This window comes from Thamnophis elegans, chromosome 7 (genome assembly GCF_009769535.1).
Source record: "Thamnophis elegans isolate rThaEle1 chromosome 7, rThaEle1.pri, whole genome shotgun sequence".
Taxonomy (NCBI): Eukaryota; Metazoa; Chordata; class Lepidosauria; order Squamata; family Colubridae; genus Thamnophis; species Thamnophis elegans.
The window spans coordinates 35,647,930-35,673,426 of record NC_045547.1 but is presented as its reverse complement, the minus strand read 5'-3'; the positions used below and the strand labels follow the sequence as shown (position 1 = coordinate 35,673,426).

The 25,497-nt window shown below is 37.1% G+C and overlaps 1 protein-coding gene across 2 annotated transcripts in view; it reads left to right on the top strand.

The window, feature by feature from the left end:
- The first annotated feature begins 12,021 nt into the window (after positions 1–12,021).
- The window catches only part of UTP20 (UTP20 small subunit processome component), a 74,084-nt gene continuing 60,608 nt past the window's right edge, over positions 12,022–25,497 (top strand). For both annotated transcript variants that reach the window (XR_004255737.1, XM_032221268.1), the window contains exons 1-11: positions 12,022–12,216; positions 12,877–12,957; positions 14,414–14,480; positions 16,004–16,136; positions 16,572–16,760; positions 17,506–17,587; positions 19,139–19,276; positions 21,046–21,201; positions 21,972–22,118; positions 23,233–23,367; positions 24,461–24,538. Coding sequence is in view for 1 of the 2 variants with exons in the window: in XM_032221268.1 (XP_032077159.1) it covers positions 12,172–12,216; positions 12,877–12,957; positions 14,414–14,480; positions 16,004–16,136; positions 16,572–16,760; positions 17,506–17,587; positions 19,139–19,276; positions 21,046–21,201; positions 21,972–22,118; positions 23,233–23,367; positions 24,461–24,538 (1,251 nt within the window). In the remaining variant the exon portion in view is untranslated. The remainder of the gene's footprint in view (positions 12,217–12,876; positions 12,958–14,413; positions 14,481–16,003; positions 16,137–16,571; positions 16,761–17,505; positions 17,588–19,138; positions 19,277–21,045; positions 21,202–21,971; positions 22,119–23,232; positions 23,368–24,460; positions 24,539–25,497) is intronic.

The following is a 25,497-nucleotide window of genomic DNA, read 5'->3' as shown; positions in this document are numbered from 1 at the left end:
AAATCTTTATACTCATTAAAAGTGCCCGAATCTACTGATTTCCACATGCTTGACCCTCTTAGTGTACAGGTAAACCTGGGTTACGAGTGTTCCCTTAGCGATCCACCACGTGGAAGCTCCATTTTGGCCTGCAATGGGCTGGGGGAGGCCTGCGGAGGGCTGAATGGAGTGGCAGATTCACTCCTCAGAAGCTCCATTTCAACCGGCAACTTGCTGGACAAGGCCTGCGGAGGCCCAAATGGACCTGCAGAGGGCGCACATGGCTGAGAGGCTGGAGAGGAGACTGCTTGCTAGATCATAAGGTAAGTGACCTGGTGCAGCAGGTTGGGGGGGGGAAGCAATTGTGGGGAACATGAAGTATTTCAGTGCGTCAGTGGAGGCGTTCGGTGGTCTTAGGCATGTGGCCTGTTCCATCAGTAGCCTCCCCCCCATTGCCTTCCCCACCTTGAAATACCTCATGCACTTACCAAGCCTCACATTTAATTAGCAAATCCATGGGCAAAAAGAAGGGAGTGATCCTGTTCAAGGTATGAGATTCACTTCCACAAATCCTTGGGTTATGAATGGAATGGAAAGGCTCCATTACATTCATAACTCAAGGACTATCTGTACCAATGGTGAAATTTAATTTTTTTGCTCACCAGTTCTCTGGTTGTGGCTTGGGGGGGGGGTGTCATGTGACTGGGTGGGCATGACCAACTTTTGTTCACTTTTTAAAGGATTTTTTTCCTGTCTATTCACCTGAACCGGCCGGAAAAAAACCCTTTAAAAAGTGGGGGGAGGAGCTTTTGACAATTGCACGGCTCACAGCTGATCTGCGCAATTGTTGGAAGATATTTTTAAAACTTTTTAAAGCATTTTTTCCCCTGCCTATACACCTGAACTGGCAGGAAAAAAAATCTTTTAAAAAGTGTGCGTGTGTGGAGGGGAAGCTTCCCATGATCACGCAGCTCACAGCTGAGCTTTTTTTTACTACTCCATCCCTATTTTCCCTACTGGTTTGGCCGAACCGGGCTGTACCAGGAGGATTTCACCCCTGATCTGTACATACAAACAACAAGATAATATAATAGTGTATACACAAACATACAAACATGTACATACAAATAACAAATGTACATACAAACAAAAAGGTAATATAAAATATCAGAAGGTAGATGATGATGATAATAATAATAACAACAACAATAAGAAGAACAATAATAATGTTCAGTTGGCTGAGTTTCATGTTTAATGAATAAACTATATAATAATAATAATAATAATAATAATAATAATAATAATAATAATACAACTCTGCCGTTGCCGGTCCCAAGCCCGGATGAGAAAAGAGGAGGGTTAGGGTCAGGTTGGCATCTGGTCCCATAAAAAAACCCCGCCAACCCATACAATATGGTGAAAAAATCGAATAAGAATTCCATACCGCATCGGTCGTCGCACGGGTTAACAAGGGCCACGGCGGATGTTGGAGTCCCTGGACATCCGTCGACAAGTGGGCTACAAGTGGACCAGCCAACAAAACGACAAAAATATAGTGCAGATGAAAACCGTGCCATAATGGCCTGTTACTACAACTCAGAGCCAGAAAAAAGAGGTTATTTAAAGTGAATGTATGAATTATGGAAAGAACAATATCCAGATTCAAATGTTAGTGAACAACGACTAGCAGATCAAAGGCGATTTATTATACGGAATAAAGTGTTCAGTGAAGTTGAACATGAGGAAATTCAGGCAAATTGCAAAACCCAAAAAACAATATCACAAGCGGAAATAACTGATATTCAAGACACAACTAAAGACATTATAGTAGAACTCCCAGAAGAAGCTCTCGGGGAGGAAATAACATCACCATCACTAGAATCCGTTATCACTGAACCAACTGATGAACTAACTCAAAAACAAAAAGAATTGAAGGATAAGATCATGGAGCATTTTCTGCTTAATGAGGAAAGGCAACGTTTACCATCACTAAAAACTGTGCCTAAGAAAATTTTGGCCCCTATCATGAAAATGGTTAATGCAGTGTTTTCAACAATTGAACTGGGATCCATCTTGGAAACAAACCAGTTAATGTACAGCGCAGCTGTAATAGTCACTAATGAACTAGGCATTAAAATTAAAGTACCTAGTCACACAACAGAAAAAGCATCAAAGCCAAAGTGGAAAATCCGTTTAGAACAAAAAATCAAAAAATTAAGGGCAGATGCTAGTAACTTAAAGAACATGCATGAGCAGCGGCTTAAAAACAACAAAATCATAGATCGGCTAATCAGAAGATATAGATTGGATACAAGAAACATCAATGAAGCTGTAGAGATTGTAAAACAGCAGATAACAGCAACAGCTAGAAAAATTGAAAGATATGAGGCACGAATCATCCAATATAAACAAAATCAGCAATTTCGATCAGACCAACAGCGTTTTTATCAAAGTCTTAATGTGAATGGTGACACCAAAAGTGAAAAACCAGAAAAGCAGGCCACAGTTGAATTCTGGAAAGAATTGTGGGAAAATGCAAAGGATTACAACAAGAAAGCAAAGTGGATACATGACTTTGAGAAAAGCATTGGCAACAAACAAATGCAAGTATTAGAAATAACAACTGAGATGGTCAAAAATCGAGTTAAAAAGGTAAAGAATTGGACATCACCTGGAAAAGACCAATTACATGGTTTCTGGCTCAAATATCTGACCAGTTTACATGCAATATTGGCCAGGCAACTGAATGAAATTTTACAAAAGGGCCAAATTGATGAATGGTTGACAACTGGAAAAACATACTTGATTCAGAAAGATGCAACTAAAGGAACAACACCTGAAAACTACACACCAATAACATGCTTGCCAACAACCTTCAAATTACTCACAGGCATTATTGCAGATAACATGATGGATTATTTGGAAACAAACAACATCTTGCCAGTAGAGCAAAAAGGCAACAAAAGAAGGAGCAGGGGCACAAAAGATCAGCTTCTAATTGATAAAATGATATTAGAAAATTGTAAGAACAGAAAAACGAACTTGAATATGGTCTGGATTGATTACAAAAAGGCATTTGACTCACTGCCACATAGTTGGATCATAAAATGCTTAGAAACAACTGGCATTAGCAAAAATATTACATCCTTTACTGAAAATGCGATGAAACAATGGAGAACTGAGTTGGCGGTAGGGAATGAGATCTACGGAATGGTTAATATCACACGAGGAATTTTCCAGGGTGATTCACTTTCACCTCTTCTCTTCATCATCGCAATGATCCCACTATCAGTAATCTTAAAAAAAATGAAATTAGGCTACCAAACAGCCAAAGAAGCTGAAAAAATTTCGCATTTACTATATATGGATGATTTGAAACTCTATGGAAAGTCAGAAATAGAAATCCAATCATTGACAAACACAGTCCGAGTATTCAGCACCGATATTTCAATGCAGTTTGGCATGGAAAAATGCGCCACTGTATCCATAAAAAGGGGCAAAATCACTGCATGTGAGGGAATTGAAATGCCCAATGGCCAATTAATTAAATGCAAAGAAAATGAAGCCTACAAATACTTAGGCATTCTGCAGTTGGATAACATCAAGCATGGAGAAGTAAAAACTATTGTCAGGCGAGAGTACACCAACAGAGTTAAGAAAATTTTGAAATCTAAATTGAATGGTGGAAATACAATCAAGGCCATAAATACCTGGGCAATACCAGTTATAAGATACACAGCTGGTATAGTTAACTGGACACAAGCTGATTTGGACCTTTTGTACCGAAAAACCAGGAAACTAATGACAATGCACTACAGTTTACATCCGCATGGTGATACTGATGCCCCGAAAATCAGGCGGCAGAGGATTATTACAAGTGAAGCAAACAGTTGAAGAAGAAAAACATGCACTGGCTGATTATTTAAAAGAAAGTCAAGAACATCTATTAATCAAAGTAAAGAACAAAAATCTACTGAAGGCCCAACAGACAAAACAAGAATACAGAAAAGATGCGATAAAATCAAGAATGGAGAGTTGGCAGAACAAAGCACTGCATGGCCAATTTCTGGAAAAAATAAAAGATAAAGTGGACAGTGAACAAACTTGGTTATGGTTAACAACAGGTACAGTAAAGAAAGAAACAGAGTCACTAATCCTGGCTGCGCAAGAACAAGCTATCCGCACAAATGCCATTAAGGCCAAAATCGAAAAATCCTCTGATGATGCCAAATGCAGACTTTGCAAAGAAGCTGATGAAACTGTTGATCACATACTCAGCTGTTGTAAAAAAATCGCGCAGACTGATTATAAATTGTGGCACAATTCAGTAGCACAAATGATCCATTGGAATTTGTGCAAAAATTATAATATTAAAACAGCAACAAACTGGTGGGAACATCAGCCTGAAAAAGTCACTGAAAATCAGATGGTCAAGATCTTGTGGGATTTCCGTATACAAACAGACAAAATACTGGCGCATAATACACCAGACATCACACTGGTTGAAATAAGGTCACAATCATAGACATCGCAATACCAGGTGATAGCAGGGTCGACGAGAAGGAATATGAAAAAATCGCAAGATACCAGGACTTAAAAATGGAAATTCAATGATTATGGCACAAACCAGCAGTGGTAATTCCAGTAGTAATTGGCACATTAGGTGCTATTCCAAAAGCACTGGAATTACATTTAAAACAGTTAAAATTGACAAAATCACCATGAGTCAAATGCAAAAAGCTGTACTGCTTGGATCTGCATGCATATTACGAAAATACGTTACAACGTCTTAGGCCCCTGGGTGGGGCCCGACTAGTAATCAATGCCAAATCCGGTGAAACAACTGGCCGCTGTGATACAATTCTGTTGTTGAGAATAATAATAATAATGATTGCAGCAAAATTTCACAAGCTAAGTACAAAGCTAGACACAACCAAGTTGCTAAATTAATCCACTGGTCATTATGTAAAAAATACGACTTATCTGTATCCAAAAAGTCATGGGAGCACAAGGAGGTTACCGAAAATGAGAAGGTAAAGATCTTTTGGGACTTTCAAATACAGACTGATTGTCATTTGGAACACAACACACCAGATACCATGGTTATAGAGGGTTGAAGTGTACAGTTTATTGATATCACTGTACCAGGAGATGCCAGAGTTGAAGAAAAAGAACATGAAAAAAATTACAAAATATCATGACCTGGCCATCAAAACTACACGGCTGTGGATGAAACATGTAACAGTGATATCCATTGTGATTTGGGCACTTGGTACCATGTTCAAGAATTTTACAAAACACATACAAAAATTGCAGATTCTTGCAATAACACCACTGGAACTGCAAAAAACTTTGCTACTGGGAACATCACATATTTTAAGATGGTACTTGGTTGATACCTAGGACTCTGGCAGCAACCCACATCAGCCATTAGCATCAGTCAATGATATATGTGACACATCTTTAAATATTCACTTGATTTGAGTTTCATGTTTAATGAATAAAATAAATAATAATAATAATAAAACAATACATCAAGAAATTGAAGCTTCCTGCAATAACACCAATGGAACTGTAAAAACAACTGTGCAACTCGGAACATTGTATATTTTAAGAAGATACTTGGTTGATACCTAGGGTGCTGGCAGCAACTCTTATCAACCATCAGCGCCAGTCAGTGATATTTGTGATACATTTTTAAATGTCCAGTTGACTGAGTTTCATGTTTAATGAATAAAAGAACAATAATATAGCCATACCATATGGGTAAATATCCTTAGTCATTAGGAAGTACTGTGGTAATTAGGTGTTCAGCAGACTGCTGGCACGAGGGGAGAAACTATCTTTGTGTCAAATTGTTTTGGCATGACTGTAGAGGCATTCTAAGGGGAGAAGTTGAAGCAGTTTCTGTCCAGGATATGAGGGGGTCTGTAGATATTTTCTCAGCCCTCTTTCTGACCCATGCAGTATACAGGTCCTCAATGGAAAGCAGGCTGGTTGCAATTGTTTTTCCTCCAGTCCTAACTATTTGTTGAAATCTGTACCTGTGCTGTTTGGTTAGTGTGCCAAACCAGCCATAGAAGTACAAATGACAGACTCAATAATTCCTTTGTATAATTGTATCAACAGCTACTGGGACAGTTTGAACTTTCTGAGTTGATGCAGGAAGAACATTCTTTGTTGTGCCTTTTTAATGGTGGTTCTAATATTACTGTAGGTATCCATTTCAAATCCTGGGAGATTACTGTATATTATCAGAAACCTGAAGTTTTCTACTGTTGATACTATATTGCCTTATATTGTTAAGAGGTGGTAGAATAGGAAGGGTACTCCTAAAATCCACTTTCATCTCTACAGTTTTAAGTGTGTTCAACTCCAGATTGTTACAAGTGCACCACATGACCAGTTTTTCAACCTCCCATCTATCTGCAGACTCATCACCATCTCAAATGAGACCAATGACATGTACAAACTTCAATATTTTAACTGAGGGATCCTTTGAGATGTAGTCATTGATATATAGAGAAAAGTATAACAGAGAGAGAGAATATAGCCAGGGGGGTGGGGTGGGGGGCTGTGCTAATTGAACAGGCATTCAATATGATTTTACCTAGCTTTGTTGATCAGAATTTTGATAATTCTGATAATGGGTCAAAAAGTTCTTATGTTGAAATGACAGAATTAAAGGTCAGGTCTTACTGTCCTTTAGAGCTGTGGAAAGTTCCATAATTAACCATAAGTCTGTGGGCTAAACATGTGATTCAAACAGCAAAAGGTATACATGAGTATTTTTATAACTTCTATACCTTATCCACTGTGTACTGATTTCCTCTTATGTAACCAAGTAAAAATAAGAAATCTATATATACTTGCTTCAAACTACATTCAGAGTTCTTCCAATTTAAGGGAGGACCCGTCTTTGTTCAGCTGAATAAATATGCTTTTGTTTTAAGAGAGCTAACCTGGACTCCATCTCTTTGTTCGCACCAAACCACACCTGATTCTTGCCTGACATTTTCACTTGCTGCTTTCTATCTGTCAGAAAGCTTATAATCCACCTGTAAGTTTGCACAGGCACAGCTAGCTGAGTTAGTTTAGAGTGGAGGATTTCTAGGATGATGGTATTGAATGCCAAGTTGAAGTCTACAAAAAGGACCCTTGCATAGATCATTGAGGATTCAAAATGTTGCAAGATGTAGTGTAGAAACATATTAATAGCATCATCTGCTGATCCATTTGCACAGGCAAACTGCAAGGGGTCCAGCAGCAGATCCATTAGGTGGATTAGGTGGGCCAACTTTACTTTACTTTACTTTAATAAGATTTGGCGGCTCACAGCAAGTAAAAACATTTAAAAATATAAAAAATACAATTATTAAAATTAATACATCATCCATTCAATCACGTGGAGCTGGATATTAATCAACAGTCCCAGGCCTGCGGGAACAGCCAGGTCTTGGCTTTACGGAAGGCCGGGAGAGTGGTAAGGGTCCGGATCTCTGCGGGTATCTCATTCCACAGGGCCGGTGCAGCTACAGAAAAGGCCCTCCCCCGGGGAGCCGCCAGCCGGCATTGTCCGGTCGACGGCACCCGGAGGAGGCTCAACCTGTGTGATCTTATTGGTCGTTGGGAGGTGAATAGCAGGAGGCGGTCTCTCAGGTAGCCAGGTCCTATACCATGTAGGGCTTTAAAAGTAACGACTAGCACCTTGAAGGTTAACACTGACCTTTCAAAGGTTTTCATAACTACAGATGTGCTACATTTCACTTAGCGACCATTCAAAATTACAACCTCCCAAAAGTAACCCCCTTGGTCCCGCAGTTATGTATGTTGCAGCATCACAGCGGTTGTTCGCTCTTATGACCGATCATAGAGACGCTGCAATATGCCCACTGCCTAGTCCTCCCCATTCTACCCCACCAAGGCACTGAGCCTGTTTTGCTAGCTTCCCAGATTCCCTTTGCTCCTTCCTATCCCATTTCTGATCACTCACTTACCTTTCGAAGATTTCCAGAGTTTCAGAGCAGGTTGACCCACGTGGCAGAAAAGCAGCAGTCTTTCACTCAGATGCTGTTGAACCTGTAAGAATGTGAGATCTAAGGATAACAGCTTCACCAGCATCTGAGTAAAAGACTGCTGCTTTTCTGCTACAAAAGCCAGCATCCCTGCAGGCCTCATTTGGTCCTCACCTGGGCGATGTCGCAACAGCCTCCTGCTTGCTGCTGGGTGGCTGGTTTGAATGAGCAGCTTTAGGGATTGGGGCGTGAAAGCAGTGGCAGCAATCAACGCAGAGCTTGCAATTCAGCTTGATGAGACAAAGGAAACAAACGTCAAGCCTCAATGACTCTCAGAGTGCTAATAACCAGATGACTATAAATAATATAAATCCTTCCATTCTCCACCATTTATTCAGAACTGAAGAAGCTTCTTGGATGAGAAATGAAACATCTTCAAGCAAAACCAAAGAAAGACCAGCTGTCTTTTAAAAAAGCACCTTTGGGACCACCATGACCTGAATGATTGAGAATCTCCATAGATATCAGTGAATTCAGCCAAGAACATTGAATTGAATTCAGAATTGAATACAGAACATAATCTTTTATATCTTCAGCTAGCGGCACTCCATTTCATCTAAAGCAACAACAAAGTTTTCCTGGGTAGTGATAGTGACGTTTTTTCTTCAGGAATCAGAACCAAACTAAAAAAGCCTTGGGAAAGACTTGAAAGTTATATAGTATACTACTGAAAATTCTACTTAAGAACATCTATTGTTTATGTCTTGCCTATCAGCTATCAAAAGCTTTATGAGACAGCACCAGCTCTTACACCAGACATTCCATACCACAAGATGATTCTGCTAAAAAAAAGATGATACTCTAGAACTATGCTGTCTCAGAAGGTGATAAAAAAAGCTCTGAAAAATAGCCAAAGGGGACTGGGGAAGGAAATGAGAAGCTTGGAGACTTTCTTTAAAACCTGATACCTTACTAAGTCATATTATATGTAAGAACAGGAGAACATAGAGGAAAATGGGGCACATCATCCTTAATAGACACCCTCTAGTGTGTTAATTATGGTGGCAGTGGTTAGAATGGACTTATGGTAGTGCAGTGGTTAGAATGCAGGCTAACTCTGCCCACTACCAGGATTTCAATCCTGACTGGCTCAAGGTTGACTCAGCCTTCCATTCTCCAAGGTTGGTAAAATGAGGACCCAGATTGTTGGAGGCAATACGCTGACATTGTAAATGGCTCTGAGAGTACTGTAAAGCACCGTGGAGCAGCAAATAAGTCTGTCCTATTGCTATTGCTAGTTATACAATTATCTAATTACTCCTATGGTTTTATTAGTTCCACTTTTAATCAAGTACTTCCTTTTTTTCTCTCTTTGTGCACAGACTCAAGTTTCTCCCACTTAATTTGATGACATATTCACAGATGACAAGTAACTGGGCATATTGGACAAGCTAATTTTGAATAGCTAAGTTTAAAAAGATGGGATTTTATAATAGGAAAACAAGTACACACCATTCAATGGGACTCCTTTCCCTATTTTCCCTAAGGCCCTAAGGCAGGTTTGTCAAACTTACAGCCCACAGGCTGGATGCATCACGCCCAGTTTAGCGAAGGGGAAAAAAGTCCTGATGCATCATGTAATGACGACACAAGTTTGACATCCCTGCCCTAAGGTAATAAAGCAGCTAGACTCTTTCAGTGACTTATGAACACAGCATTCTGCTAATTGCAAAGCTACCATATTTTTCAGACTGTAAGACGCACCGGAGTATAAGACGCACCAAGATTTTGAAGAGGTAAATTAAAAAAAAAAAGATTTTGCCCTCTCCGGCCCCCAGGAGCACTCTGCACATCAGGGTTTTTTTTTGTGAAAAATGGGGCATGCAGAGAGTTTGGGAGGCCTGAAAAGTGTTCCTGGGGGCCGGGGAGAGCAAAAATGTGACACATGTGGGGTTTGGGAGGTGAAAAACAGGTCAGTTTTTCACAAAGCCAGGGTGTGCAGAGGGTTTGGGAGACCTGTAGAGTGCTCCTGGGGGCTGGGGACAGCAAAAACGAGCAGAAAATGGGCCCCTTTTCACTCATTTTTGTCCTCCCCAGCCCCCAGGAGCACACTACAGGCATCCCAAGCACTCTGCGTGTCCATTTTTGCGAAAAATGGGATGTGCTGGGCAGGGATTTGGAAGGCCAAAAATAGTGTATTCAGTGTATAAGATGCATTCAGATTGTCACCCTCTTTTTTGGACGGAAAAAGTGTTTTATACTCCGAAAAATACAGTATATTGAAAAAGAAAATATTTTGCCCTCATTTGTGATCATGGTTCCTTTTGGTCTTCTAAGATTTGTTTTCTACAGTTCTGGTTCTCAAAGTTTGATATGCCAACTATCTGATAAAATGTTGACATGCTTCTCTCACTTTCTAATAATAGCTTCTTGAACTCTATTTCACAGATACTGGCTCTACCTTACTTGTGGCCTTTTAAAAAAATGTCCCATGGCATTATATTGGCTTCTAAACATTTTGTTGTTATATTGAATTTACATAAAGAAGTACAAAAAAAAAATCACATAAGAATTTAATTATACTTCCTACTTTTACAGAATTGATGAATTTTCTTCTAGTGTATAATAGTTACATAAAAGTATGCTAATGGTTAATGTCTCTGCTTATAAAGTATGCCTCTGCTTGTTTTGGTGTCACAAAAATGGCAGGTTTAGTTTGACAAATTGTACATTGTTTATCTTCTCTTCCTACAGCAACATTCCATGCTTTGCTTTACTACTACTTCTATTTAATATATAATATAATATAATAAATATATAATATCATGACGTTGTCAGGTATTCAGATGCCAAATACATTAACTTCTTTTATTGTGAGAAAGTCTAATACATTATTAATGTAAAAATGTGATAACAGCAGTTAAAAAGTCCTAGACTGAAAACAGAGGGACTGTGAGTTATAGTCTTTCCTCAGGCACAGAAGCTGAGTAGATGACTACTCCCTCAGACCAGCCCAACCCAACCCCACAAACTTTTTGTAAGGAGGAGAGTGGGAACATTATAGCCACTTACTTGAGTTGTACAAAAGAAAGGTGAATAGAAGTGGGATATAAACTAATAAATAAATAAAATATGCAAATATGCACACACATAATCTTTATCTAAATACTTTCTTGCCAGTTTACAACTTTATGTTCCCAAGGCCAAGACTACATTTGAGCTTGTTTGGAGGTTCTAGCAGGGGAGCGCAGCTCTCGTATACTCTTGACCGAAGATCGGTACACTCCTTCTATCTGGGATGGTCGTCCTCTTCCACCGAGCGCGCAGCTTCAGGGGTGGGGGGAGACGCACATGGAGCGGTGAGGGAGGAAGGGGACGCCCGCCTAGGCAGCCAGATCAGCCGAATCAACCCTGGTGATCAATGGGGTGACAGATGTCGCAGGGAGATCGCCATCACATCCCAAGGCCAAGACTTAATTATAGCTTTAATTACTGTAAATCTATTAAACTGTATTAATTTTTTCAATATTATCTTAGAAATGTACTTGCAAAAACCAGGGCAACTCCAGCCAGCCCCAAACTCATCACTTACAGGAATCACACTATCAATAGTACAAGATTCCCGTTATAGCGTTTGTCCAATTATTTATTTGTATTAGACTGGACTCCCAAGGACCCTCTGTCTATGGATCTAGTTCAAGATCCACCCATCAGTCACTTGCTAACGGATTCGGTTCAGCCTTTTCCTTCATTTCCCAAGCGCGTTCTCTCGCAGCCGAGCAATGCGCCGTGACACCAGCCTCTACAGAAGAAGAGCCGTGTTAAATTATAGCTGCAAAAAATTAGGAGTCTAGTAATGCTTTTTTCAACTGACAGATGTTATTAAAAGGCACAAACTCCTTCGGATTATCTCTCACAGAGACCCAGAAAGTTTTGTAAAACGACACCACGGCGCCGAGTTTTCCTTCCACTTTTCTGTTTTCCGGCTTACGTGTCACATGATAGTCGTATCCCAGAATCCCTCAATCAAGATGGTAGCCCCCGGGAGCTAAAGAGGCACATGTTTGTACCGGTGTCCGACTGAATACGTCGGGTTTTTTTTTGCAGGATCTCTTGCTTAGTTTACCGTCATCGTCTCCCAAAGTAGCTTTTTGCTGTTGTTTACATTTTCGAACACATGAAGACCAAATCGTCAGCTCATAAGACTGAGAACACGCATCGGGTGAGAAACGGGAGTCAGATCAATTTAATATTTGATTGACCGCAAAGGAGAATTATTGCTTGCGTTGCTGTTAATTTAATCCCGAATTCGTTATTGAGTTAGCCCTGAAATTGTGACATCTATTTTCATATCAGAATTATGAAATTAATATGTCTTTAGTAATGCTAAACATTAGCTAAATCGTTAGTTTGCAAATGAAAATAATGTCCATTCTGGTTGCCCATCCAATAGCATATACATTATAATAATGTTTAGTTTAAGAGAGGAATCATCTACAAGTCGGTGAACTGAACAAATTCGTCCAGACAGAACAATTTACAGTATTAGATTAGGAAGGCTCCTATTTGCAAGTTTTTCAGCCAGCTGTGTCACTATCTTCGGCTTATAGTATACTAATATTACTATTAATTATTATCCAGAATGTGGAACATGCGGTTAAGTGCAAAAAAGGATTAATTCACATTGACATATGTGTCAGTATCAGAAGATTATAGTGTATATGTAGGCCATGTGTTTTCAAGCATCATGCCATTATAAGAAAAAATATTTTAAAGATGCAGTAGCATCAGATTTGACCCAAATGATAAAGTATATTTTTTAACAATGTCATTCATGAATTACTGATATTCAGCCAGAGTATCTTCTGTGTTTTTCTTGTAGTTCCTCACTTTTTCAGAACGCTTAAGCAATGTAAACATTGACATTATACATCGTATTGATAGAACAGGAAGCTATGCTGAGGTAAGACCAACAGTCTTAAAGTCATATTGTCTTTGTGGTAATATTGTCATATATCATATTCCTTAGTGATAGGAACAGTTCTCTGTCTGTAAGAGCCAAGGTGGCGCAGTGGTTAAATGCAGCACTGCAGGCTACTGCTAGATCAGCAGGTCAGCGGTTCAAATCTCACCGGCTCAGGGTTGACTCAGCCTTCCATCCTTCTGAGGTGGGTAAAATGAGGACCCAGATTGTTGGGGGCAATATGCTGACTCTCTGTAAACCGCTTAGAGAGGCCTGAAAGGCCTATGAAGCGGTATATAAGTCTACTGCTATTGCTATTGCTATATTGTCTTCTTTTGTTTACTTGCTGAAATAGCTGCTCTTTAGGATTCTTTCATCTCAGCTGATACCATTGTCCTCCCTTTCTCCAAGTCTGGTAACAAGATTACTATCCCTTTTTGGTACATTCTTATATTATTCCCATGATGCAATTAGCTGTCTTGATTGCCACTATTAATAGAACGTTTGAGGTATACATTAAAGAAGTTCTGTAGCTCCACTATAAAGAAGAAGAACTATGGCAGAAACACATATGGGCCTTGTTATACCACATCTCAAATTGTGGGTGTGTGTGTATACATACGTACACATACTGTATATACACATACACATATAATAATATATATCAACCTTGGAGGGCAATTGATGCACCACAAATATCCTTTTTTACTGGACACATGTATATCAGCTTCCATGCTGAAATTATGGCATTATGAAAGAATTGTTGTCATGGAAATGTACCTTGAATTGAGAACACTTATTGAATGGATTCTCATTATTTATTCTTAAATGCTATGATAAACAGTATTGTTTTCAGTTCAGCAGTAATTATAATATAGATGCAGACCCTATTTTAGACAGATCTGCATCCTGTCAAAATCAGGTTCTGAATACGATTGTTTAGTTTTAAAAAGAAGAAACAAATTTTTAAAAACTCAAGGAAAATTTACATACATATTCCATTATCTTATATAATGTTGCCATGGTTATGATTTCATGTAGTTTAATGAATGATCTGGCTGTAAAACATTTCTATTAATTTTAGTGAAAATGTATATTAACTGTAGAAAGCCTCTCCCTAATGTTCCTATTCTTCTCTACTCTTTTCTTCTCACAAGCAAATTAATCTTACTGTAAAAAAAAATGGCACTTGGCTTCCTACTGTCAAATCATTACTATTGGATTATACGATATTGCCATAGTCATTGATTTATTAGGATTTTAAGTTCTTTTTGTAATTAATTGGCAAATCATTTCAAATTATGTATGCAATAGAATAATCACTGGAATATTTCAGAGCTTTTTTGTTATATATCACAAAATATTGATCTACCATAGAAAAGATTGTTTGTATGCCTTATTCTTTGAAAAATAATATGTATGTCTACTGATTAATGTATATGCTTGATTTTGGTAGGAGGTTGAGACCTATTTTCATGAAGGACTTGAGAAATGGAGAGAGCTGAATCTGACATGGCATTTTGGTATACTCTTTTCCCCCCCAAAAAAAATTTATATTGCATTTCACTCAGAAATGCAAGTACTTACAATAAAAAATTCAGAACTACATGATTATTTTCTCCCATTGTTTCTGCTACTTTCAGTTTCTAAACTAAGTCTTCAGTTTTTGGTTAGCATCAGTCAAAAATCGTTTTTTCTGTGCCTTCCTTCTCCCTCTATAAAAACAGAGTTGTCTTGTAAGATAGCCAGGAATTTTCTGGAAAGATTATGTTTGACTACGTAACAAGTGTCAAGTACTTTCCATATTATCCACATCTCCCCTTAGATTGGATGGACAGTAATGACCAAAAACACTATTACCGTGTCCCACCCCCCTAAAACAAGGCCTTATTTTCTTTTGACCAGTGAAATAAGCACTTAGCCTTATTTTCAGGGAGGTTTTATTATTTTTGAGGTGCAGGAGGCGGTGAGCATGGTCACCTGGCTGCTGCTGTGTGGCAATATTTTTGGGGAGGGCTTATTTTAGTGCATGCACTCAAAAGCCCAATTGGACTTATTATCCAGGGAGATCTTATTTTCAGGGAAACAGGGTACTTCGTTGGTTCCTTGACTTAATTTAACCCTAGAACTTGCTACAACATTGCTTAATTCATTCATTTAGATTGTTGAGCAAGAGTGGATATTTTTAAAATGCAATGCAACTTCTCACTTACTAATACTTTTTTTCCTTAATGAAGTCATTGCATTCAACTCATTCTGGTCATGGGAATCATTTCATCAGGTTGTTGTATCAAATAAACCATATTTTCCTGTATATGTAAAAGATTAAAGATCAAAAGATTATACACACACACACACACACACACACACGCACACACACACACAAATACATACATACTGAACACCAAGCAGGTTTTGCACAGTTTTATCATTAGACTAAATAGATAAATATTGTGTAGAAGTAGCCTCCAAAACAATGTGTTTCTCTGTTTGCAAATTGATAAATATCTAAATAACTGAAACGTTGCTTGTTAGTGACACATGTAAACCATATAGGATTATTACAGTCTAAATAACTTTGCTAACAACATTTATTAGCAAGCTTTTTAGATAGGAATATAATAACTATTGCATTTGTGCAGGATCATCATCTCCTGGAACCAGTATAGTAGTACAGGTAGTGCTCAACTTACCACCACAATTGAGCCCAATTTTTTTTGTTGCTAAGTGAAACATTTGTTAAATGAGTTTTGCTCCATTTTACGACCTTTCTTGCCACAATTGTTGAAAGGGAAAGAGAGTTATAATTACTTATTTTTTTATTTTTTTAAATTGGAAGATTTCTGATATGTTCTTTATAAGAGAAGGATGAATGTTAATTCATCTTGACTCATCCCCTTGAGTGTATATAATTAGAGCTTTAGCCCTTAGTCCCTTTAGCCCTGACCAAAAAGTACCATCCTTTGAATTATTTATAGCTGTTACTAATTACTTTGTTTTCTCAGTTTTTCCCCTAATGTTTTTTTATATATATTTTTTTACATAGTGACATTCTACAGACAGGTAGTCAACAAATGCCAGTCTTTCAATCAAATAGTATACTATCAGAATAACATTGTAAAAAGCTTGAAAACCCACCTGCAAGTGAAAAACAGCCTTGCATTTCAACCTCTTTTGGAGTAAGTATATGTTGTCATCGGACATACATTTTCTTCACAGACACAAGACAAGAATGTGGGTATTTTTATCTGTAAATAAAAAGAGAATGATTCTGTGGTTCTAAGTGCCTTTAATTTTTTTAATCCTAATTGTTTCTGTTGCTTTATTTGCAACACTTTGATTGGGTTCACATAATGCATTAACCCTATAATGTGATCTCTTTACTTTTGGTTTAAGGGTATGAGGTAAAATAAATTACAGTGCAATGTGTAACCAATCTGTATGAATCACATAATTCACGTAGGCCCATACATCACATATAATTGAAAACTATAGTTTTGTAGCTGAACATATTGTGTGAGCCTATCCAATTAAGGGGTACTCAGTTAAACAAACTATAGCTTAATACAGCATGCAAACCAAGTCATAATTCTGCTATGTGTTTTTCAATCTAGTTTGGTGGTACAGCTGGCCCGTGATCTTCAGACAGATTTTTATCCACATTTTCAAGATTTTTTTCTCTGCATTACAAGTCTGTTAGAAACTCAGGACACAGAGTTGTTAGAATGGGCCTTTACATCACTTTCCTACCTTTACAAATATTTATGGAGGCTTATGGTGAAGGACATGACCAACATTTATGGGTAAGCATTTTGATCAAAAATACTATAGAGGATTTTGGTATACAAGTTTTATTAACTACCATCATTTGAGTGCTAATCCTTAATTCATTTTACTGACCATGCAAAATATATGCTATACACCTAACCCTGGAAATACTAATAGTAATATATATGTTAGTCTACCATAAGCTTAAGATGCACCCTAATAATTATTGTAACATTAATTTTAGCCAAAGTCCTTAATGAACTAGAACCCTAACTTCATAACTCAATGTGACTCTAGTTCTAGAAGAAAATCTCAACCATAACATATATCAGGGTCTGTCATTAATCTTAAACATGTCTCCTAATTCTTATGACATTAATTTTAACCGAAGCCCTTAGTGTACTAGAACCTTTCTGGTGTGTGTGTGTGTTTGTATGTGTGTGTGTGTGAAGGAGTTGATAGGAATATATTTTCTTTATAGAAAATACAGGAATGTATTTTTCTTTAATCTGATCACCCCACTTCTGTGCTTTCATGGAACTACTTAGGAACAACCATTGCAATTTGTGTCCCCAGTTTCTTCCGTACCTAAGTAAACTTTGTCAATGTTTTCCCCATTCTCATGAGCTATCTTACTTTGGTGTATGTGTTCTGCTTATACATATAACAAAACATATCCTATACTGAATTAGATTGGTGAGTCTGCAAAATGTTGCTGGAGGAATCACTTGACCTGGCTACTTTTCATTCTTATTTTTGTACATGAAAACGTGTTTACAGATTGTACAGCACACTTCTGGCTCATCGCAAACAGCACATCAGAAACTTTGCAGCAGAAAGCTTCACCTTCCTGATGAGGAAGGTAGGTGTTGTGATGGACAGGGGGAGCAGTACTGGGAAGAATGAATGGGAAAGGGATAGTTTTCCTTGAGACCAGTTGGCCATGGTATTTAAGTCAATGGAAACAGTTGCCAGGAATCCCTTTGGCACTGGCGTCTATTTCTGTTTCATGAAGAGCATATACTCTACCATGAATGATCATCTCTTCTTAATAATACATGTTAGAAGCTATAATCCTGTTTTAATCAAGGGTTTGTTAGATAACTATGCAGTAATATCAGTTCTCAAGGTATAATACAAAGGTCACAGGATTAAGAGTAGCTCTTCTCTCCCAATATACATATATGTTATATAATACTTGAAACTGCCCAAGATATATCCAGTTTATATTTTAGAGAACGGGGAGAGGAAGATCTATACCTGAGCCAGTTGTATTCATGCCTGCAGTTTGATTTGAACCAAGGATTTCTGACTCTTGAATTAACCTACTGTATGAGCTCAGAATTTTTCAATTTTCTACTATGAACTATTTAATGGGAAGTGTGGTAAATTATGGGCATTGCTGTGTGTTAATTCAAGATCCTTGTCTCAGCTTAATCGTCTAGCATAACAAATTTTGTTTCAGTTTGTGATGTGCAAGTTTGGCTTGTGCTTATCCATCTGACCTGGATAGCAAGAATCAGTAGGTATGATTGTTATCATTATAGTGATTGCAACTATAGTGATCTTAAGGCAATGAGTGACTGTAATACACAACCACAGAAGTGGGTGGCGAAGAAGGCAGGAAGGAAAACACAACATTTTATGATAGTGTTGAATGTTTTTTTTCCTGAAGAACACAGATGGACATTTGGAAAACCGTATAATCATCGTGCGAGTTTTTCTACATATATTACTGAATAAAAACAAAGAAATATAACACAGAAGGCTATAAATTTTACTGGGTAATCATGCAACACCAACAATGACAATGATAATAATATACACATAGTATGACAAAAAAAGACATCAGGTTTGTCATGGCAGGATTCTCACATTTAGGCAATCAAGAATCCAGAAACGTGGTATGTTTTTATGACTGTAAAGCTAACAAGCTTTACAATAGAATTTCAGTGATATGTATACAGCTTTTATCATATAGAAGATTTATTTATGCAATCAGTGTTCAAATTTCTATGAGATACCTAATAAAACAACTAATAAAATGTTGAAAATAAAATATTTATTATAGTAATATGTAGACATAAACTAACTCATGGTAATTTAAAGCGTAAATAAAACCAAAATAGTAAAATTCAATTAAAATATAAAATCAATAAAATAGCAAACAATAATTAATAGGACAGTAAAATGTTGGTAATAATAAACATGTCAGGCAGCCAATAATAAGACATCTTTCCATAATAGTAGTATTATTGGCTATGGTGTTCACCCACCTACTTTTTCCAATTAAGTTTAAGTAACATGGAGTGTTGAGAATTTCAGGTTGAGAAGTCAGTATCAATGGGAATTAACTGAATTTTGAGTGTAATAGTGGAACACTACATTTTCATTCTTCAATTTTGTCTCACAGGTTTCTGACAAAAATGCCCTTTTAAACCTTATGTTCCTTGATCTGGGAGAGCATCCAGAGAAAGTGGAAGGTGTGGGACAATTAATTTTTGAGATGTGCAAAGGTGTTAGAAACATGTTCCATTCCTGTGCAGAAAAGGTAAATTATTCTTGGTGAATGAAAAATATATACCCTAATTTATAGAAGATATATAATCATGATCACATTGTGTCTGGCTGTAAGCTGAGGGCATATACTGGTCCAGAATCTGATTTTTTAAATATAAATGGTGCTGCGCTTCATGGTTAGATGGCCTAGACATTGTATTTGAATATAGATCTTTTTAACATTTATATTTTATTGTGTTTTACTAATCTAGGTGAAATGTTAATATAGAATGCTACTCCATATATGATATAACATACACTAAATAATAGAGTATTTGATTTGCTATATTTAGGTTAGCTTAGATTTGGATTGTTTAATTTTTAAGCACTATTAACCAAAATTTAAGAATGTTTTGCTTATTACTTGGTCAATGGGTAGGCTGAAAGTAAGTGCCAATGGTGGAATTCAATTTTGAAAGGTCTTAAAAATATATATTTTAGTAAAACATGTATCCATATGATGTATCCATCATCATATCTGTTTTTTATTTTTTAAAGGACAAAATCACATTACCATAAGGCAGGAGTGTCAAACTCGATTTCATTGAGGGCCGCATCAGGGTTGTGTTTGACCTTAGTGTGTGTGTGTGGCCAGGGGGTGTGTGCATAGCCAGCTCAACATCCCCAGTGTCGGGTGGCTGTGGCGACCCTAGCACTCTGCCAGCAAAAACAGGCTGCTGAGTTCCATTTCTGGCTGTGGCAGCCTCTTGCAACCCTCTGCCAGCGAAAACAGGGCAGCCCTCCTGAGCTCCATTTTCACCGGGAAAGGCACTGCAGGCCAGTCTCTCACTGTTTCCAGGGTGGGCCCATGGCTGAGATAAAGCATCCCCTGGGCTGAATCCGGCCCACAGGACTTGAGGTTGACCCCCTTGCCATATGGGGTCCTTGTTACTGTCTGAACTTAATTAGAGGCAATCCTTGACTTATGACCAACATTGAGCCCAACATTTCTGTTATTAAGTGAAACATTTATTAAGTGAGTTGTGCCCCATTTTATGACTTCTTGCCACAGTTGTTAAGTGAATCCCTGTAGTTGATAAATTAGTAATCTGGTTAAGTGAATGTGGCTTCTCCGTTGACTTTGCTTGTCAGAAAGTCTCAAAAGGTGATCATATGATCTCGGGACACTGCAACCCTCATAAATATGAACCAGTTGCCAAGCATCTGAATTTTAGTCACATGATGATGGGGATACTGCTAAGATTGTAAATATGAAAAATGGTCATAAATCACATTTTTCAGTGCCATTTTAACATTGAATGGTCACTAAATGAACTGTTGTAAGTCAAGGACTACCTGTATTAGTGCACTAATGATGTTGCCACGTTTGAGTAATGAAACATCTGCAAGAAAACAATTAAGCTCAGAGAGCACCAAGGATCCCTCATTTCAACTCTGAGCTACAAATATTCTCTTATGTTGGTACCACATTACCATAATCTGGTCATATGAGAACATCTTTCAGCAGTGTTATTGAGTGAGTGTGGTAGATTGCTCATTTCTCCCATATACTAAAAGGAAACTTTTTAGACATTTGATCCAATATTTAATTATTATCCTTTGATTAGTTGAAATACTGAATTGGACACTCTTAGAAATCATGGTTATGGAAGGAAGAATTATATCTCTACTTTTTGATTTCTGTATTCTGTAATGATCAACTCACATAGAATAACAAATTATTGTAGAGGTTATTGACAATAACCGTTTAAAAATTTTATTTAGAAAATAGCTCTCATATATCTGAGATTTTTTTTGCAGGCCATACTGTTAATTTTGAAGAAGTTGGGACCAGTTACAGAAACAGAGGTTATACTCCCTTGGGTTTCCATTGGAGAAGTTTGCAAACAAATGACACAATCAGCTGCTAGATTCATCTATAGAGAACATTTTGATACCTTTTTCAAATGTTTGCAGGTGAGTTGAAGATGATTGAAATACAGAGAGAAGTCCCAACTCTCAGCCTAATATTAATGATAAGATTACATAATGAAAAATTTAGGAAAAGTATTTTATGTTGAACTAGCAAGGATCTAGTATTATTTTGTATTCCAGCAAAGAATGGAGTATTCTATATAAGCCATCCCAAAATGGTTGTCTGCCTGGGGCATATGAGAGTAGTTGTTCCAATTACTGTAGACTTATGCTTGGGGGAAACTGTTCTGAAAGCTGAACTGATGAAAAAATAAAGCAGATGTACAGATAGCAAGTTTACAGACTCATCTAAAACTTGGGTAAAAATAGTATTTTTTCCAAGATTGCTTTCATACCAGCCACATTTAAGTGTTATAAAGCAGTGCGGTGCGAGTAGCAGGGCAGGATCCATCACATCTATAATGTTGCTTTGATGACACCAGTGATGAGCCAGACTCCATAACTATAATATTATCATTTATCTTTTGGAGTGGCACATATTACAGCTTCTGTATAAGTTGAAATCTTTATAGTTCAGCTTTGGAGCCATATGGAAAAGCCTCAGAGATAAACAAAAATATTGTACTCACCAAGACTGGTTCTTTATTGGTATTATATGCCCGTGTGGAAATGAGTGGCTATCCACTTCTGAAGTTATCTCTGAAATAAGAAGACAAAACCAGCAAAGTTATAAACACTGAATCTCATTAATCGTAATGAATCTTATTTTTATTAATCTAAACTTTGAATATATTTTTGTCAAAAAAAATCAGGAATCAGTTTTTACGTTGCAAGAAAAGGTAACCAAGGACAACAGTTGCGAAGCTTCTGAACAAATGGAAAGATTATTGCAGGTGTACTTAATAATAGTAGAGTATGCATATGGCTCAAAAATTTCACAACCTGAAGAAGTTTGTAAGGTAAGGTTAACCTTTTTTTAAAAAAATTGGGGCAGGTCATGGTTTGTTATGAGGAAACCCTCTTTAATCTGATGCTCTTGGGAGCATTTCCAAACTGAAATGACAATCCTGGGAATATTAATTATTGTAGTGTGAATATATTTAACCGGGACCAGGTTGGGAAAGGCAGGCAAGCAGCATAATTGTTGTATAGGTCAGGGGTCGGCAACCGTAAACATTCAAAGAGCCACAAAGGTCCTAACCGGAACCCCCTGTTCAATATTAGAGTCGACCAGAAATCCGGTTTCCCTACCATAGAATCTCTTCCAAGCATGGCGTCCTTTTTCCTCTATCTGTCCTAACTGAAAGCCCTATCAATTGTGGAGCTGACCAGAAAACCCGTCCCTTGCCGTAGAGTCTCCTGGCACACCCTGCTTCCCCCCCCCAAAAAAAAACTGGATATCTCTGCCCGAATGTGTGGTTCTCTTTTCTTACACCTCACTGACTCTCTTATTATACAGTTGTGCAATACTGGCAATATTGCTCCAGAAGGAAGAAACAGCTAGGAGGAACATGTTAATAGAAAGATTGCAAGATAGGCACAGCTCACAGTGTGATAGAATGGAACACTGAATAAGGTGTCAGATAAGACAACATTTTCAGGTGAACGAATAACAAAAATGTTTTCAACTTGATGGCGTCAGAAATAAATGTTAAAAAACCCATTTTGTAAAGATTCTTAATTCTCACTAAAATTAGTCACCATATAATACTAGAATGAATTGCCATTAGAACAAAAGATTTCATTGAAAGAAATGTAGGCAATGTGTCACACTTGCATAATTCTAAATCTTAAATGCAATTGGATTATCATTTTAAATTTGTCATTCTTTTTTAGTCTCCATTTTCAGCCCACCTGCTGAAAACTTTCTGAGAAAAAGTATTTTATAGACACCTTTTGGTAGAAAGAAATATCACAGTATTTTGTTTATGTTTTCACATTGTGAGGCTTCTTTATGAGTACTGCTGTATATGTGAAATAATGAGAGAAACAATAATATTGAATTGAAACATATTTTGATTTTGCCTGAATGTCTTAGAATTTTGAAAATCATTATTTGTTCTTCTATTCCAGACATTAACAAAAATAATAGATACATCTGATCTCACAGCGTCTTGCTGTAATTCCCTCCTTAAAGTTATTTCTATTTTGCTTCTCCATGAGAATGTCTTATTGCCTGATTCTTTGGTGAAAGAAACTGTTGAAAAGGTAATAAGGCACTGTTAAATTAATATTTAAACTAATGATCTAATGAACATATGCCCGTTGTACTGTAATGTTTGCTTTGCATTTTTCTGGAATAGATTGAATATTTCTCATAATAAATGACTAATTTATCCTCAGCAATGTAAATGATGTATATGTGTATTGACTGTGTGAAAAATGCAGGATATGTGCTATTTAAGGAATTTGAGTTTTATGGCACTTTAAGGATTAAGAAATTTATTATAATTGTTTATGGATTGTAGTCTACTTCATCAAACATAAAGTGCACCATCCACAAAAGGAAAGTTACTGTATATACCAATAACTATACCCAATTTACTTTCACTGAAAAAAACTGCCCAAATATATATGGAAAAGAATAAATGAGTACAAAACTGAAATGTCAATGATAAAAAACTCATTGGAAAATGGAACAAGAGGAGTAACAATTCTACTTTTTGGTCTATGAATTTTTCATGCAAAACATTTTTTGTACTACTGCATATTTATGGGATGTTGCATTTTAAATAAAAGACCACAGTCAATATAGCAGAAATGAAATGCATGAAAGCATTTTAAGAACAGCAAAATATTGTGTCATTTCAAGGTGCAGTGGAGGAAATATCAGGTTAAATAAAATACTAGGTTTTATAGCAATAGGAAGATTTTTGCCAAGTGTTTGGCCAAATATTAAATCTGCAGTTTATGTCTTAAGAGAATTATTCCTTTCAGTGTTTTTTTTTATTTTTTTATTTAAATTTTAAATGTGTAAATGTTTTAAATTTATTTAGCTAGATGTTTTAGTTTTCTCCCTTGAGTTGGGATACTCGATCAACAGTGCCTGAATATGAAAAAGGAGGGCAAGAACTGGGGACATTGATATTGAGATGTCAGATTTGTTCAGCCATTTTTTAGTATGATCTGTGATGATGCTTGTATATATAAAAACAGTTAATTCTGGAAAGATGCCCCTCGTGAATCAGTGTTAACTTTTGTGACATGATTACCTTTGGGCAAACTTTGCAGAATCAGTTTCAGAGTCCTTTGGAAAAGTCATATTGAATCTGGACCGGTCCTTTTTTCCCCTTTTTAATAGGTTTTCAGAGGGGGATTTGAATGGTATTCTGTTTTGAATTTTTCTAAAGAGATGTTTCTGATGAAGCAATTTGAAAAGGTAAGCAACCATTTCAGCACCTTTTCACCTGTGGGGAAACAAAACAAACATCTCTGTATATTGTTGAGTTTCAGTCCAAGCAGTCATTTCCAACAATGTCAAATGCAGAGTTGCCCACCCATGTTTTAATTAATGCGGAATTATATGGAAAGAAGCTTAAATGCCTACAAGCGTTTATAGTATGCAAAATCCAACTGCCATTGGCTAAGAGAATCCAGTGCCTAGGGCTGTATTTATTTGTTCTGAGATAGCTTTATATTTATACTATTCTTCGTGTTTCAGCTAATAATAAAAAAATAAAATAATTGCTTTATGCCAGATCAAAAATCTCAAAAGAATATCCTGGGTATGAAATTTGCACAGCTCACAACTTTCAAATTAATAGCTGCTAGATTCTTGAAAATCTTGTTTAGAGATAATGCATGAACTTAATTAACATTGACATGTTTTGTTTTATGCAGCGTATGTAAACATTCACAGAAGTGAGTAATAAGAGCACTTCAGGTTTGGTTTATACACTTCATTATCCTAGTAAGCCCTGGGCTATTTCATAAAGAATGCTACTGTTATCTCATAGTGCAGACAGGGCTGAGGCTGGGGAACGCAAGTAGTCCTTGTCTTACAATAGTGCCCAAAGCAAGAAAGTTAAAGCAGTGGTGCCCCATTTTACGAACTCTTTTTCATAGTTGTTAAGCGAATCCTTGCAGTTGTTAAGTGAATCATGGGGTGGTGAAATGGAACTCGCTTTCCCCATTGCCTTTGTTTATTGGAAGTCAGCTGGGAAGGTTACAAATGGTGATCACATGAGGCTGAGTATAACTGTCATAAATATATACCAGTTGGCAAGCGCCCAAATTTTAATCACATGGCCCTGGGGATGCTTCAACGGCCATAAGTGTGAAAACTCTTTTTTTTTTCAGTGCTGTTGTAACTTTGAATCATCATTGAGCAAATGATTG